The 13,230-nt window shown below is 44.7% G+C and overlaps 1 protein-coding gene across 1 annotated transcript in view; it reads right to left on the reverse strand.

Annotated features, from left to right (window-relative positions):
• Nucleotides 1-13,230, reverse strand: part of LOC139549548 (contactin-5-like) — a 785,449-nt gene that overhangs the window by 278,768 nt on the left and 493,451 nt on the right. Inside the window, exons 10-11 of the mRNA XM_071360158.1 lie at nt 10,298-10,479; nt 3,091-3,227 (exon numbers count right to left, since the gene is read on the reverse strand). Of these exons, the coding sequence (XP_071216259.1) occupies nt 3,091-3,227; nt 10,298-10,479 (319 nt within the window). The remainder of the gene's footprint in view (nt 1-3,090; nt 3,228-10,297; nt 10,480-13,230) is intronic.

Raw genomic sequence — 13,230 nt, forward strand, 5'->3', positions numbered from 1 at the left:
CATGTACAAACTGAACACAAAACAATCCCGCACACCCAGCAGGCAGGGCTGCTGGGTAATAAAGCCCCACTAATCACCCTAACCATAAACAGGTGTAACCAATAAACAAATAAGGAGGGGGAGGAAAAAAGTCAGTGGCAGCTAGTAGGCCGGTGACGACGACCGCCGAGCGCCACCCGAACAGGAAGGGGAGCCACCTTCGGTAGGAGTCGTGACAAACAGCCACACCATTTGTTACCATATTCAGCTGAGGTCTAGCAGTTAAGGAATGAATTGTACCAAATACATTGCTCTTACTTTTAGAGATGTTCAGGAACAGTTTATTACTGGCCACCCATTCCAAAATGGACTGCAACTCTTTGTTAATAAGGGTTTCAGTGACTTCATTAGCTGTGGTTGTGATGCATATATGGTTGAATCTTCAGCATACATGGACACACATGCTTTGTTTAATGCCAGTGGCAGGTCATTGGTAAAAATAGAAAAGAGTAGAGGGCCTAGAGAGCTGCCCTGCGGTACACCACACTTTATGTTTGACATTAGAGAAGCTTCCAGTAAAGGCAACCTTTGAGTTCTATTAGATAGATAGCACTGAATCCATGATATGGCAGAGGTTGAAAAGCCATTTGACTGTCATAGGACAAGGAAAGTAATACAGTGCCTTGCAAAAGTATTCACCTAAATTGGCATTTTTTCTATTGTGTTACATTACAACCTGTACTTTAAAGATATTTTTATTTGAATTTCATGTAATGGACATACACAGAATAGTCCAAATTGGTGAAGTTAAATGAAAAAAATAACTTCTTTCAAAAAATTTTAACATTTAAAACTAAAAAGTGGTGCATGCATATGTATTCACCCACTTTGCAATGAAGCCCCTGAATAAGATCTGGTGCAACCAATTACCTTCAGATGTCACATAATTAGTTAAATAAAGTCCACCTGTGTGCAACCTAAGTGTCAGATGATCTGTCACATGATCTCAGTATATATACACCTGCTCTGAAAGGCCCCAGAGTCTGCAACACCACTAAGCAAGAGGGACCACGAAGACCAAGGAGCGCTCCAAACAGGTCAGGGACAAAGTTCTGGAGAAGTACAGGTAAGGGTTGGGTTATTAAAAAATATCAGAAACTTTGAACATCCCACGGAGCACCATTAAATCCATTATTAAAAAATGGAAAGAATATGACATCACAACAAACCTGCCAAGAGAGGGCTGCCCACCAAAACTCACAGACCAGGCAAGGAGGAAATTAATCAGAGAGGCAACAAAGAGACCAAAGATAACCCTGAAGGAGCTGCAAAGCTCCACAGCGGAGATTGAAGTATCTGTCCACAGGACCACTTTAAGCTGTACACTCCACAAAGCTGGGCTTTACGGAAGAGTGGCGAGAAAAAAAATAGCAAACATGTTTGGTGTTCGCCAAAAGGCATGTGGGAGACTGCCCAAACATATGGAAGAAGGTACTCTGGTCAGATGAGACTATAATTTAGCTTTTTGGCCATAAAGGAAAATGCTATGTCTGGCGCAAACCCAACACCTCACATCACCCAGAGAACACCATCCCCACAGTGAAGCACGGTGGTGGCAGCATCATGCTGTGAGGATGTTTTTCATCAGCAGGGACTGGGAAACATATAATGTTTACATACCCTACATTACTCATCTCATATGTACGTATATGTATATACTGTACTCTATATCATATACTGCATCTTGCCATCTTTATGTAATACATGTATCACTAGCCACTTTAAACTATGCCACTTTATGTTTATATACCCTACATTACTCATCTCATATGTATATACTGTACTCTATACCATCTACTGCATCTTGCCTATGCCGTTCTGTACCATCACTCATTAATATATCTTTATGTACATATTCTTTATCCCTTTACACTTATGTATGTATAAGGTAGTAGTTGTGGAATTGTTAGGTTAGATTACTCGTTGGTTATAACTGCATTGTCGGAACTAGAAGCACAAGCATTTCGCTACACTCGCATTAACATCTGCTAACAACGTGTATGTGACAAATAAAATTTGATTTGATTTGATTTTGGTCATTATTGAAGGAATGATGGATGGAGCTAAATACTGTGAAATTCTTGAGGGAAACCTGTTTCAGTCTTCCAGAGATTTGAGACTGGGACAGAGGTTCACCTTCCAGCAGGACAATGACCCTAAGCATACTGCTAAAGCAACACTCGAGTGGTTTAAGGGGACACATTTAAATGTCTTGGAATGGCCTAGTCAAAGACCAAACCTCAAGCCAATTGAGAATCTGTGGTATGACTTAAAGAGTGCTGTACAACAGCAGAACCCATCCAACGTGAAGGAGCAGATCTCTATGCTATTTTTTATTTTAAAGGTCTCTGCTGTGTATTCTAGAACTGGGTATATTGCTGAAATGATGCTGTGTATTCTAGAACTGGGTATATTGCTGAAATGATGCTGTGTATTCTAGAACTGGGTATATTGCTGAAATGATGAGGTCTATTCTAGAACTGGGTATATTGCTGAAATGATGCTGTGTATTCTAGAACTGGGTATATTGCTGAAATGATGCTGTGTATTCTAGAACTGGGTATATTGCTGAAATGATGCTGTGTATTCTAGAACTGGGTATATTGCTGAAATGATGCTGTGTATTCTAGAACTGGGTATATTGCTGAAATGATGCTGTGTATTCTAGAACTGGGTATATTGCTGAAATCATGCTGTGTATTCTAGAACTGGGTATATTGCTGAAATGATGCTGTGTATTCTAGAACTGGGTATATTTCTGAAATGATTACTGTGTATCTTATAGTGGTGTTCGGGGTAGGGAGGGGTGCTGTGTGTGTTCTCACTTCTGAGTGTCTATGGAGTTAAGGGAGTGTGTCTGTGTGTGTTTCTGATCGAGAGTACCTGTGGAGGTTAGGGTTGTCTGTATCTGTGTGTGCCTGCCCGTCAGTGAGTGTGTTTGTGTGTGGTTCCCTGTGTGTGAGAACCTGTGGTGTGAGTACCAGTGGTGTGATCGACTCTCCATTGCGGAGCCAACTGTAGGTGTGTCTAGGGTTCCATGTGTGTGAGTACCTGTGGTGTGAACGGCTCTCCATTGCGTAGCCAGCGGTAGGTGGGTCTAGGCTTCCCTGTGGCCTTGCACTCCCAGTGCAGCTGATCTCCACTGTCCAACTGGCTGTCGTTTATCGTGCTGATCCACTGGGGGAAGGCTGGGGAGGAGAGAACAGATGAAATAGGAAGGTATATTTACAGCATGCATACACCCTTACCAGCATGCACGCGTATGCAGACACGTGAGAACACTGCCTCGTCAATCCCTCTGTCACACACACACACACACACACACACACACACACACACACACACACACACACACACACAAAACACACACAAACACACACAAACACACACACACACACACACACACACACACACACACACACACACACACACACACACACACACACACACACACACACACACACACACACACACACACCGGACCCTGCAGTATTTAGCCCAGTGTTTAACCCTGTGATGACTGTTATGTTGTCCTGACCCTGCAGTATTTAGCCCAGTGTTTAACCCTGTGATGACTGTTATGTTGTCCTGACCCTGCAGTATTTAGCCCAGTGTTTAACCCTGTGATGACTGTTATGTTGTCCTGACCCTGCAGTATTTAGCCCAGTGTTTAACCCTGTGATGACTGTTATGTTGTCCTGGCCCTGCAGTATTTAGCCCAGTGTTTAACCCTGTGATGACTGTTATGTTGTCCGGGCCCTGCAGTATTTAGCCCAGTGTTTAACCCTGTGATGACTGCCCCACTAAGCTGCCAGGTTAGTCTTTCCTTCCTGATGATGGTTATTTTCTCCAAGGTGTTGACAGATCAATTCCTGCTATCAAAACGAAATGAGACTGAAATCAACCTTGTCAAACATCTATGTCCAGTGAATTTTATGAGAGTGAAATAGAAGTGTTGGGGCTAAAACCCCACCAGGTTTTAGGTGTTACCTGAATGAACTCCATTAGACAGGCCTCTAATTTACACATACAGTTAACTGGTGGCAGGTAGCCTAGTGGTTAGAGCGTTGGACTTCGAACCGAAAGGTTGCAAGATTGAATGCCTGAGCTGACAAGGTAAAAATATGATGTTCTTCCCCTGAACAAGGCAATTAACACGCTGTTCCTAGGCCGTCATTGAAAATAAGAATTTGTTCTTAATTACCTGACTTGCCTAGTTAAATAAAGGTAAAGAAACAGTTGATCAATTAATGCTACTAGTCAGCAGAGATAGAGACACCTCCTCTCTTCCAGTTTGTTTTGTAGTTATTCATCCAGCTGCATCTTCTGTCCAGTCACTGAGAGAACCCTGGATACAGTAACTTCTAAACAAAGACTGGGCATCCTTGAGTTACCAGCCCTGCCCACAACCATAATACAACTATCTGATTGGGTACCTGCCCTGCCCACAACCATAATACAACTATCTGATTGGGTACCTGCGTGTCCCTTTCTCCAAACACAAACAAGCATACGCGCTCAAGCGCGCATGCACACACACACACACACACACTTCCTGGGCACCTGTACTTTCTGGCAGCTCCCTCTTCTCCCTGCATCACACAGAGCCAGGGAGAGGCTCCCTCTTCTCCCTGCATCACACAGAGCCAGGGAGAGGCTCATTGGTAGCAGGCTCACGATGCATGTCATTTAAACAGGGCAGCCTTTTGTGTGAACCTTCATTATGAGACAAGACTTTCCTGACCATAATAGTCCAATCAAACCACACAGAGAAAAGGCATCACCCTGAAGGTGCCAAGACTAGAGGAGGAAGTGCCTGGTATACCAGGGGGCTGTAGCTCAATGGAGAGCTCATGTCCTGGTGTGTGTGTGTGTGTGTGTGTGTGTGTGTGTGTGTGTGTGTGTGTGTGTGTGTGTGTGTGTGTGTGTGTGTGTGTGTGTGTGTGTGTGTGTGGGTGTGTGTGTGTGTGTGTGTGTGTGTGTGTGTGTGTGTGTGTGTGTGTGTGTGTGTGTGTGTGTGTGTGTGTGTGTGTGTGTGTGTGTGTGGACGTGTTTAACTATTCTTGTGGGGACCAGAAGTCCCTACAAGAATAGTAAACAAAGTAAAAATTGACCAACTGGGGACATTTTGTTAGTCCCCACAAGGTCAAATGCTATTTCTAGGGGGTTTAGGGTTAAGGTTAGAATTAGTGTTAGGGTTAGAATTAAGTTAAATATTAAGGTTAGGAGCTAGGGTTAGTTGTAGGGTTAGGGTTAGGAGCTAGGGTTAGGTTTAGGGTTAGGATAAAGTTTAGGTTTTTGGGTTAGGGTTAGGGTTAGGGTTAGGGTTAAGGTTAGGGTTAGGGTAAGAGTACGGGTTAGGATTAGGGTTAGGTTTAGGGTTAGGGGTTAGGGAAAATAGGATTTTGAATGGGACTGAATTGTATGTCCCCACAAGGTTAGCTGTACAAGCTGTACAAGACTGTGTGTGTGTGTGTGTGTGTGTGTGTGTGTGTGTGTGTGTGTGTGTGTGTGTGTGCGTGCGTGCGTGCGTGCGTGCGTGCGTTAGATTGTGACTGTGTGTGTCTCTTTGTGTTCAAACAGGATAATTTGTCATCTCTGACAGCTGTTTAATGATATATACAAACAATGTGCAGAGAGAGAAAACCAGCAAGTTGACACCAGGTTCAGTAACACCAGGTTCAGTAACACCACAGTAACACCACAGTAACAGCACAGTAACACCACAGTAACACCACAGTAACACCACAGTAACACCACAGTAACAGCACAGTAACACCAGGGTTAGTAACACCACAGTAACACCACAGTAACACCAGGTTCAGTAACACCACAGTAACACCAGGTTCAGTAACACCACATTAACAACACAGTAAGACCTGGGTAAGTAACACTACAGTAACACAGTAACACCTGGGTAAGTAACACCACAGTAACAGCACAGTAACACCACAGTAACACCTGGGTTAGTAACACCACAGTAACACCATAGTAACACCAGGTTCAGTAACACCACAGTAACACCACAGTAAGACCACAGTAACACCATAGTAACACCACAGTAACACCAGGGTCAGTAACACCACAGTAACACCACAGTAAGACCACAGTAACACCACAGTAAGACCTGGGTAAGTAACACCACAGTAACAGTACAGTAACAACACAGTAACACCAGGGTTAGTAACACCACAGTAACACCATAGTAACACCAGGTTCAGTAACACCACAGTAACACCACAGTAAGACCACAGTAACACCAGGTTCAGTAACACCACAGTAACACCACAGTAAGACCTGGGTAAGTAACACCACAGTAACACCACAGTAAGACCTGGGTAAGTAACACCACAGTAACAGCACAGTAACACCACAGTAACACCTGGGTTAGTAACACCACAGTAACACCATAGTAACACCAGGTTCAGTAACACCACAGTAACACCACAGTAACACCACAGTAACACCATAGTAACACCACAGTAACACCACAGTAACACCAGGGTCAGTAACACCACAGTAACACCACAGTAAGACCACAGTAACACCAGGTTCAGTAACACCACAGTAACACCACAGTAAGACCTGGGTAAGTAACACCACAGTAACACCACAGTAACACCAGGGTCAGTAACACCACAGTAATACCGGGGCCAGTAGCCCCACAGTAACAACACAGTAACACCACAGTAACAACACAGTAACACCACAGTAACACCTGGGTAAGTAACACCACAGTAACAGTACCGTAACAACACAGTAACACCAGGGTTAGTAACACCACAGTAACACAACAGTAACACCAGGGTCAGTAACACCACAATAATACCAGGGCCAGTAGCCCCACAGTAACAACACAGTAACACCACAGGAACACCACAGTAACAGCACAGTACACCACAGTAACACCACAGTAACAGCACAGTACACCACAGTAACACCACAGTAAGAGCACAGTACACCACAGTAACACCACAGTAACAGCACAGTACACCACAGTAACACCACAGTAACACAGTAACATTACAGGAACACCACAGTAACAGCACAGTACACCACAGTAACACCACAGTAACAGCACAGTACACCACAGTAACACCACAGTAAGAGCACAGTACACCACAGTAACACCACAGTAACAGCACAGTACACCACAGTAACACCACAGTAACACAGTAACACCACAGTAACACCACAGTACACCACAGGAACACCACAGTGACACCACAGTAACACCACAGTACACCACAGTAACAGCACACAAAAAAATCCTGAAAATCACATTGTAGGATTTTTTATGAATTTATTTGCAAATTATGGTGGAAAATAAGTATTTGGTCACCTACAAACAAGCAAGATTTCTGGCTCTCACAGACCTGTAACTTCTTCTTTAAGAGGCTCCTCTGTCCTCCACTCGTTACCTGTATTAATGGCACCTGTTTGAACTTGTTATCAGTATAAAAGACACCTGTCCACAACCTCAAACAGTCACACTCCAAACTCCACTATGTCCAAGACCAAAGAGCTGTCAAAGGACACCAGAAACAAAATTGTAGACCTGCACCAGGCTGGGAAGACTGAATCTGCAATAGGTAAGCAGCTTGGTTTGAAGAAATCAACTGTGGGAGCAATTATTAGGAAATGGAAGACATACAAGACCACTGATAATCTCCCTCAATGTGGGGCTCCACGCAAGATCTCACCCCGTGGGGTCAAAATTATCACAAGAACGGTGAGCAAAAATCCCAGAACCACACGGGGGGACCTAGTGAATGACCTGCAGAGAGCTGGGACCAAAGTAACAAAGCCTACCATCAGCAAGGGCATTGAAGATGAAACTTGGCTGGGTCTTTCAGCATGACAATGATCCCAAACACACCGCCCGGGAAAATTTCAAGGTCCTGGAGTGGCCTAGCCAGTCTCCAGATCTCAACCCCATAGAAAATCTTTGGAGGGAGTTGAAAGTCTGTGTTGCCCAGCAACAGCCCCAAAACATCACTGCTCTAGAGGAGATCTGCATGGAGGAATGGGCCAAAATACCAGCAACAGTGTGTGAAAACCTTGTGAAGACTTACAGAAAACGTTTGACCTCTGTCATTGCCAACAAAGGGTATATAACAAATATTGAGATTATTTTCCACCATAATTTGCAAATAAATTCATAAAAAATCCTACAATGTGATTTTCTGGAAAAATTTTTCTCATTTTGTCTGTCATAGTTGAAGTGTACCTATGATGAAAATTACAGGCCTCTCTCATCTTTTTAAGTGGGAGAACTTGCACAATTGGTGGCTGACTAAATACTTTTTTGCCCCACTGTAGTTTACAGCAGATATCAGGACTGAGCTCATAGATAGTTTACAGCAGATATCAGGACTGAGCTCATAGATAGTTTACAGCAGATATCAGGACTGATATCTTTTCATGTTCAAAACTGTGCACTCTCCTCAAACAATAGCATGGTATTATTTCTCTGCAATAGCTACTGTAAATTGGACAGTGCAGTTAGATTTACAAGAATTTAAGCTTTCTGCCAATATCAGATATGTCTATGTCCTGGGAAATGTTCTTGTTACTTACAACCTCATGCTAATCGCATTAGCCTACATTAGCTCAACCATCCCGTGGAAGGGACACTGATCCCGAAGAAGTGACCACAGTCACAGATTTGATACCACAGTCACAAATTGACACCACAGTCACAGATTAACACAACAGTCCCATACTGACACCACAGTCACCTACTGACACCATAGTCACATATTAAAACCACAGTCACAGACTGACACAACAGTCACAGACTAACACCACAGTCACAGACTAACACCAAAGTCACATATTGACACCACAGTCACAACAGTCACAGACTAACACAACAGTCACAGACTAACACCACAGTCACAGCCTAACACCACAGCCACATATTGACACCACAGTCACATATTAACACCACAGTCACAGATTAACACCACAGTCACATATTTACACCACAGTCACATATTAACACAACCGTCACATATTAACATCACAGTCACAGTTTAATACCACAGTCAAATATTAACCCCACAGTAACAGATTAACACCACAGTCACATATTTACACCACAGTCACAGACGAATACAACAGTCACAGATTAACGCCACAGTCACATATTAAAACCACAGTCACATATTAACACCACAGTCACATATTAACACCACAGTCACAGATTAACCCCACAGTCACATATTAGCACCACAGTCACAGATTAGCACCACAGTCACAGATGAACGCCACAGTCACAGATGAACGCCACAGTCACATATTAACACCACAGTCATAGATTAAAACCACAGTCACATATTAAAACCACAGTCACATATTAAAACAACAGTCACAGACGAATACAACAGTCACATATTAACACCACAGTCACATATTAACACCACAGTCACATATTAAAACTACAGTCACAGATTAAAACCACAGTCACAGATTAAACCACAGTCACATATTAACACCCCAATCATATATTAACACCACAGTCACAGATTAACACCACAGTCACATATTAACACCACAGTCACATATTAACACCACAGTCATAGATTAAAACCACAGTCACATATTAAAATCACAGTCACATATTAAAACAACAGTCACAGACGAATACAACAGTCACATATTAACACCACAGTCACATATTAACAACACAGTCACATATTAAAATTACAGTCACAGATTAAAACCACAGTCACATATTAAAACAACAGTCACAGACGAATACAACAGTCACATAGTAACACCACAGTCACATATTAACACCACAGTCACAGATTAACACCACAGTCACAGATGAACGCCACAGTCAAAGATGAACGCCACAGTCACATATTAACACCACAGTCACATATTAAAACAACAGTCACAGACGAATACAACAGTCACATAGTAACACCACAGTCATAGATTAAAACCACAGGCACATATTAAAACCACAGTCACATATTAAAACAACAGTCACAGACGAATACAACAGTCACATATTAACACCACAGTCACATATTAAAACAACAGTCACAGACGAATACAACAGTCACATATTAAAACCACAGTCACATATTAACACCACAGTCACATATTAACACCACAGTCACATATTAACACCACAGTCACAGATTAACACCACAGTCACAGATGAACACCACAGTCACAGAGGAACAAACAAACAATTAGACAACAACAACATGTAGCTCCAGTCCACCCCTCCTTAACTTACTGTAGACCTGGAGGTGTCCCTTAAAGGCTGTTCCTCCTCTGGGGTTCTCTGCTTTACACTCGTAGGTCCCAGTGTCCTCCAGCTGGACATTGGGGATCTCCAGAACAGCCTGGGACTTCCTCAGACGAGCCTTCTTAGGGATGTTACCGTTCATCTTCCTCCACGTTATGGTTGGGATGGGACTTGGAGGAAGAGAGTGGAGAGGGTTAAAATACTACATTTTTGCATTCTGCCGATAATATTTACAGCATGTGAACTCATACATAATACATTTGTGATATACAGGACAAGGAGAGCAGAGAGTTGATTGTTGTGACATGACTAGGAAGAGAAAGTTCATTTGACGACTCCAAAATCCAATTCCAGCCAGACAAGTGGATCCATTTACAACCAGAAAATAGTAAAGGACTAGCGGAAGAGGAATGTGGAAAGTCAGGGGGTCAGTTCCCACGTTGTACACAGACCTATCCTGGCTATATAAACTGACACTTAATATACAGTATGTGACTGTGTTTTGTGTCCATCCACACACTAAAACACCTCTAAATAATTTATTGTGCCATAATCCAGAGTGACCTTGTATCTCTGAGTCTCTCTCTGCCCAAATGACCTCCAACTGAGAACGATGTCATTGACTACATGATATATTCAGATCAGGTTACCAGCCCAACTAACCATCATGATTTCTATGATTAGTATATGTGTGTGTGGCTGTTCATCATCAGTTTGTTGATGCTCCTCTATGCCCCTGTGATTGGTCTGCTCTCTCCATGATAGATGGGATGAACATGTAGCAGAAGAACGTCGTACTATACTATTTCAGCAAGGCTCTGTGTATGACAGCTCCATTTGACAGCTCTCAGAAAGATGGAAATGTGACACCCCTGGAAACCCCCGGTGCTCCCATCCATCACTCGGCCCAGATGAAAACGTTACATCGCTTTTTTATCACTTCCAAAATCACAAAGACATTTTAATATCGCTCAGGGTCCCAGTTGCCATGGTCTCTGTGAATTAGATTCAGAGCACGTTCAGAGCTAACCACAGCCGTTACAGCTCAAAATCACTCCTGAACACCATGGGCATTAAGGTAGTGAAGGGATGTCTGAACACCATGGGCATTAAGGCAGTGAAGGGATGTCTGAACACCATGGGCATTAAGGCAGTGAAGGGATGTCTGAACACCATGGGCACTAAGGGGGTGAAGGGATGTCTGAACACCATGGGCATTAAGGCAGTGAAGGGATGTCTGAACACCATGGGCACTAAGGGGGTGAAGGGATGTCTGAACACCATGGGCATTAAGGCAGTAAAGGGATGTCTGACCACCATGGGCATTAAGGCAGTGAAGGGATGTCTGACCACCATGGGCATTAAGGCAGTGAAGGGATGTCTGGACACCATGGGCACTAAGGGGGTGAAGGGATGTCTGGACACCATGGGCATTAAGGGGGTGAAGGGATGTCTGGACACCATGGGCATTAAGGTGGTGAAGGGATGTCTGGACACCATGGGCACTAAGGGGGTGAAGGGATGTCTGGACACCATGGGCATTAAGGTAGTGAAGGGATGTCTGAACACCATGGGCACTAAGGGGGTGAAGGGATGTCTGAACACCATGGGCACTAAGGGGGTGAAGGGATGTCTGGACACCATGGGCATTAAGGGGGTGAAAGGATGTCTGGACACCATGGGCACTAAGGGGGTGAAGGGATGTCTGGACACCATGGGCATTAAGGGGGTGAAGGGATGTCTGGACACCATGGGCACTAAGGGGGTGAAGGGATGTCTGGACACCATGGGCACTAAGGGGGTGAAGGGATGTCTGGACACCATGGGCACTAAGGGGGTGAAGGGATGTCTGGACACCATGGGCATTAAGGTAGTGAAGGGATGTCTGGACACCATGGGCACTAAGGGGGTGAAGGGATGTCTGGACACCATGGGCACTAAGGGGGTGAAGGGATGTCTGGACACCATGGGCATTAAGGGGGTGAAGGGATGTCTGGACACCATGGGCATTAAGGGGGTGAAGGGATGTCTGGACACCATGGGCACTAAGGGGGTGAAGGGATGTCTGGACACCATGGGCATTAAGGGGGTGAAGGGATGTCTGGACACCATGGGCACTAAGGGGGTGAAGGGATGTCTGACCACCATGGGCATTAAGGGGGTGAAGGGATGTCTGAACACCATGGGCACTAAGGGGGTGAAGGGATGTCTGAACACCATGGGCACTAAGGGGGTGAAGGGATGTCTGGACACCATGGGCATTAAGGGGGTGAAGGGATGTCTGGACACCATGGGCACTAAGGGGGTGAAGGGATGTCTGGACACCATGGGCATTAAGGGGGTGAAGGGATGACTGGACACCATGGGCACTAAGGGGGTGAAGGGATGTCTGGACACCATGGGCACTAAGGGGGTGAAGGGATGTCTGGACACCATGGGCACTAAGGGGGTGAAGGGATGTCTGGACACCATGGGCATTAAGGTAGTGAAGGGATGTCTGGACACCATGGGCACTAAGGGGGTGAAGGGATGTCTGGACACCATGGGCACTAAGGGGGTGAAGGGATGTCTGACCACCATGGGCACTAAGGGGGTGAAGGGATGTCTGGACACCATGGGCATTAAGGGGGTGAAGGGATGTCTGGACACCATGGGCACTAAGGGGGTGAAGGGATGTCTGGACACCATGGGCACTAAGGGGGTGAAGGGATGTCTGGACACCATGGGCATTAAGGGGGTGAAGAGATGTCTGGACACCATGGGCATTAAGGTAGTGAAGGGATGTCTGGACACCATGGGCACTAAGGGGGTGAAGGGATGTCTGGACACCATGGGCATTATGGGGGTGAAGGGATGTCTGGACACCATGGGCATTAAGGTAGTGAAGGGATGTCTGGACACCATGGGCACTAAGGTGGTGA

This window comes from Salvelinus alpinus, chromosome 22, assembly GCF_045679555.1.
Source record: "Salvelinus alpinus chromosome 22, SLU_Salpinus.1, whole genome shotgun sequence".
NCBI classification, from domain to species: domain Eukaryota; kingdom Metazoa; phylum Chordata; class Actinopteri; order Salmoniformes; family Salmonidae; genus Salvelinus; species Salvelinus alpinus.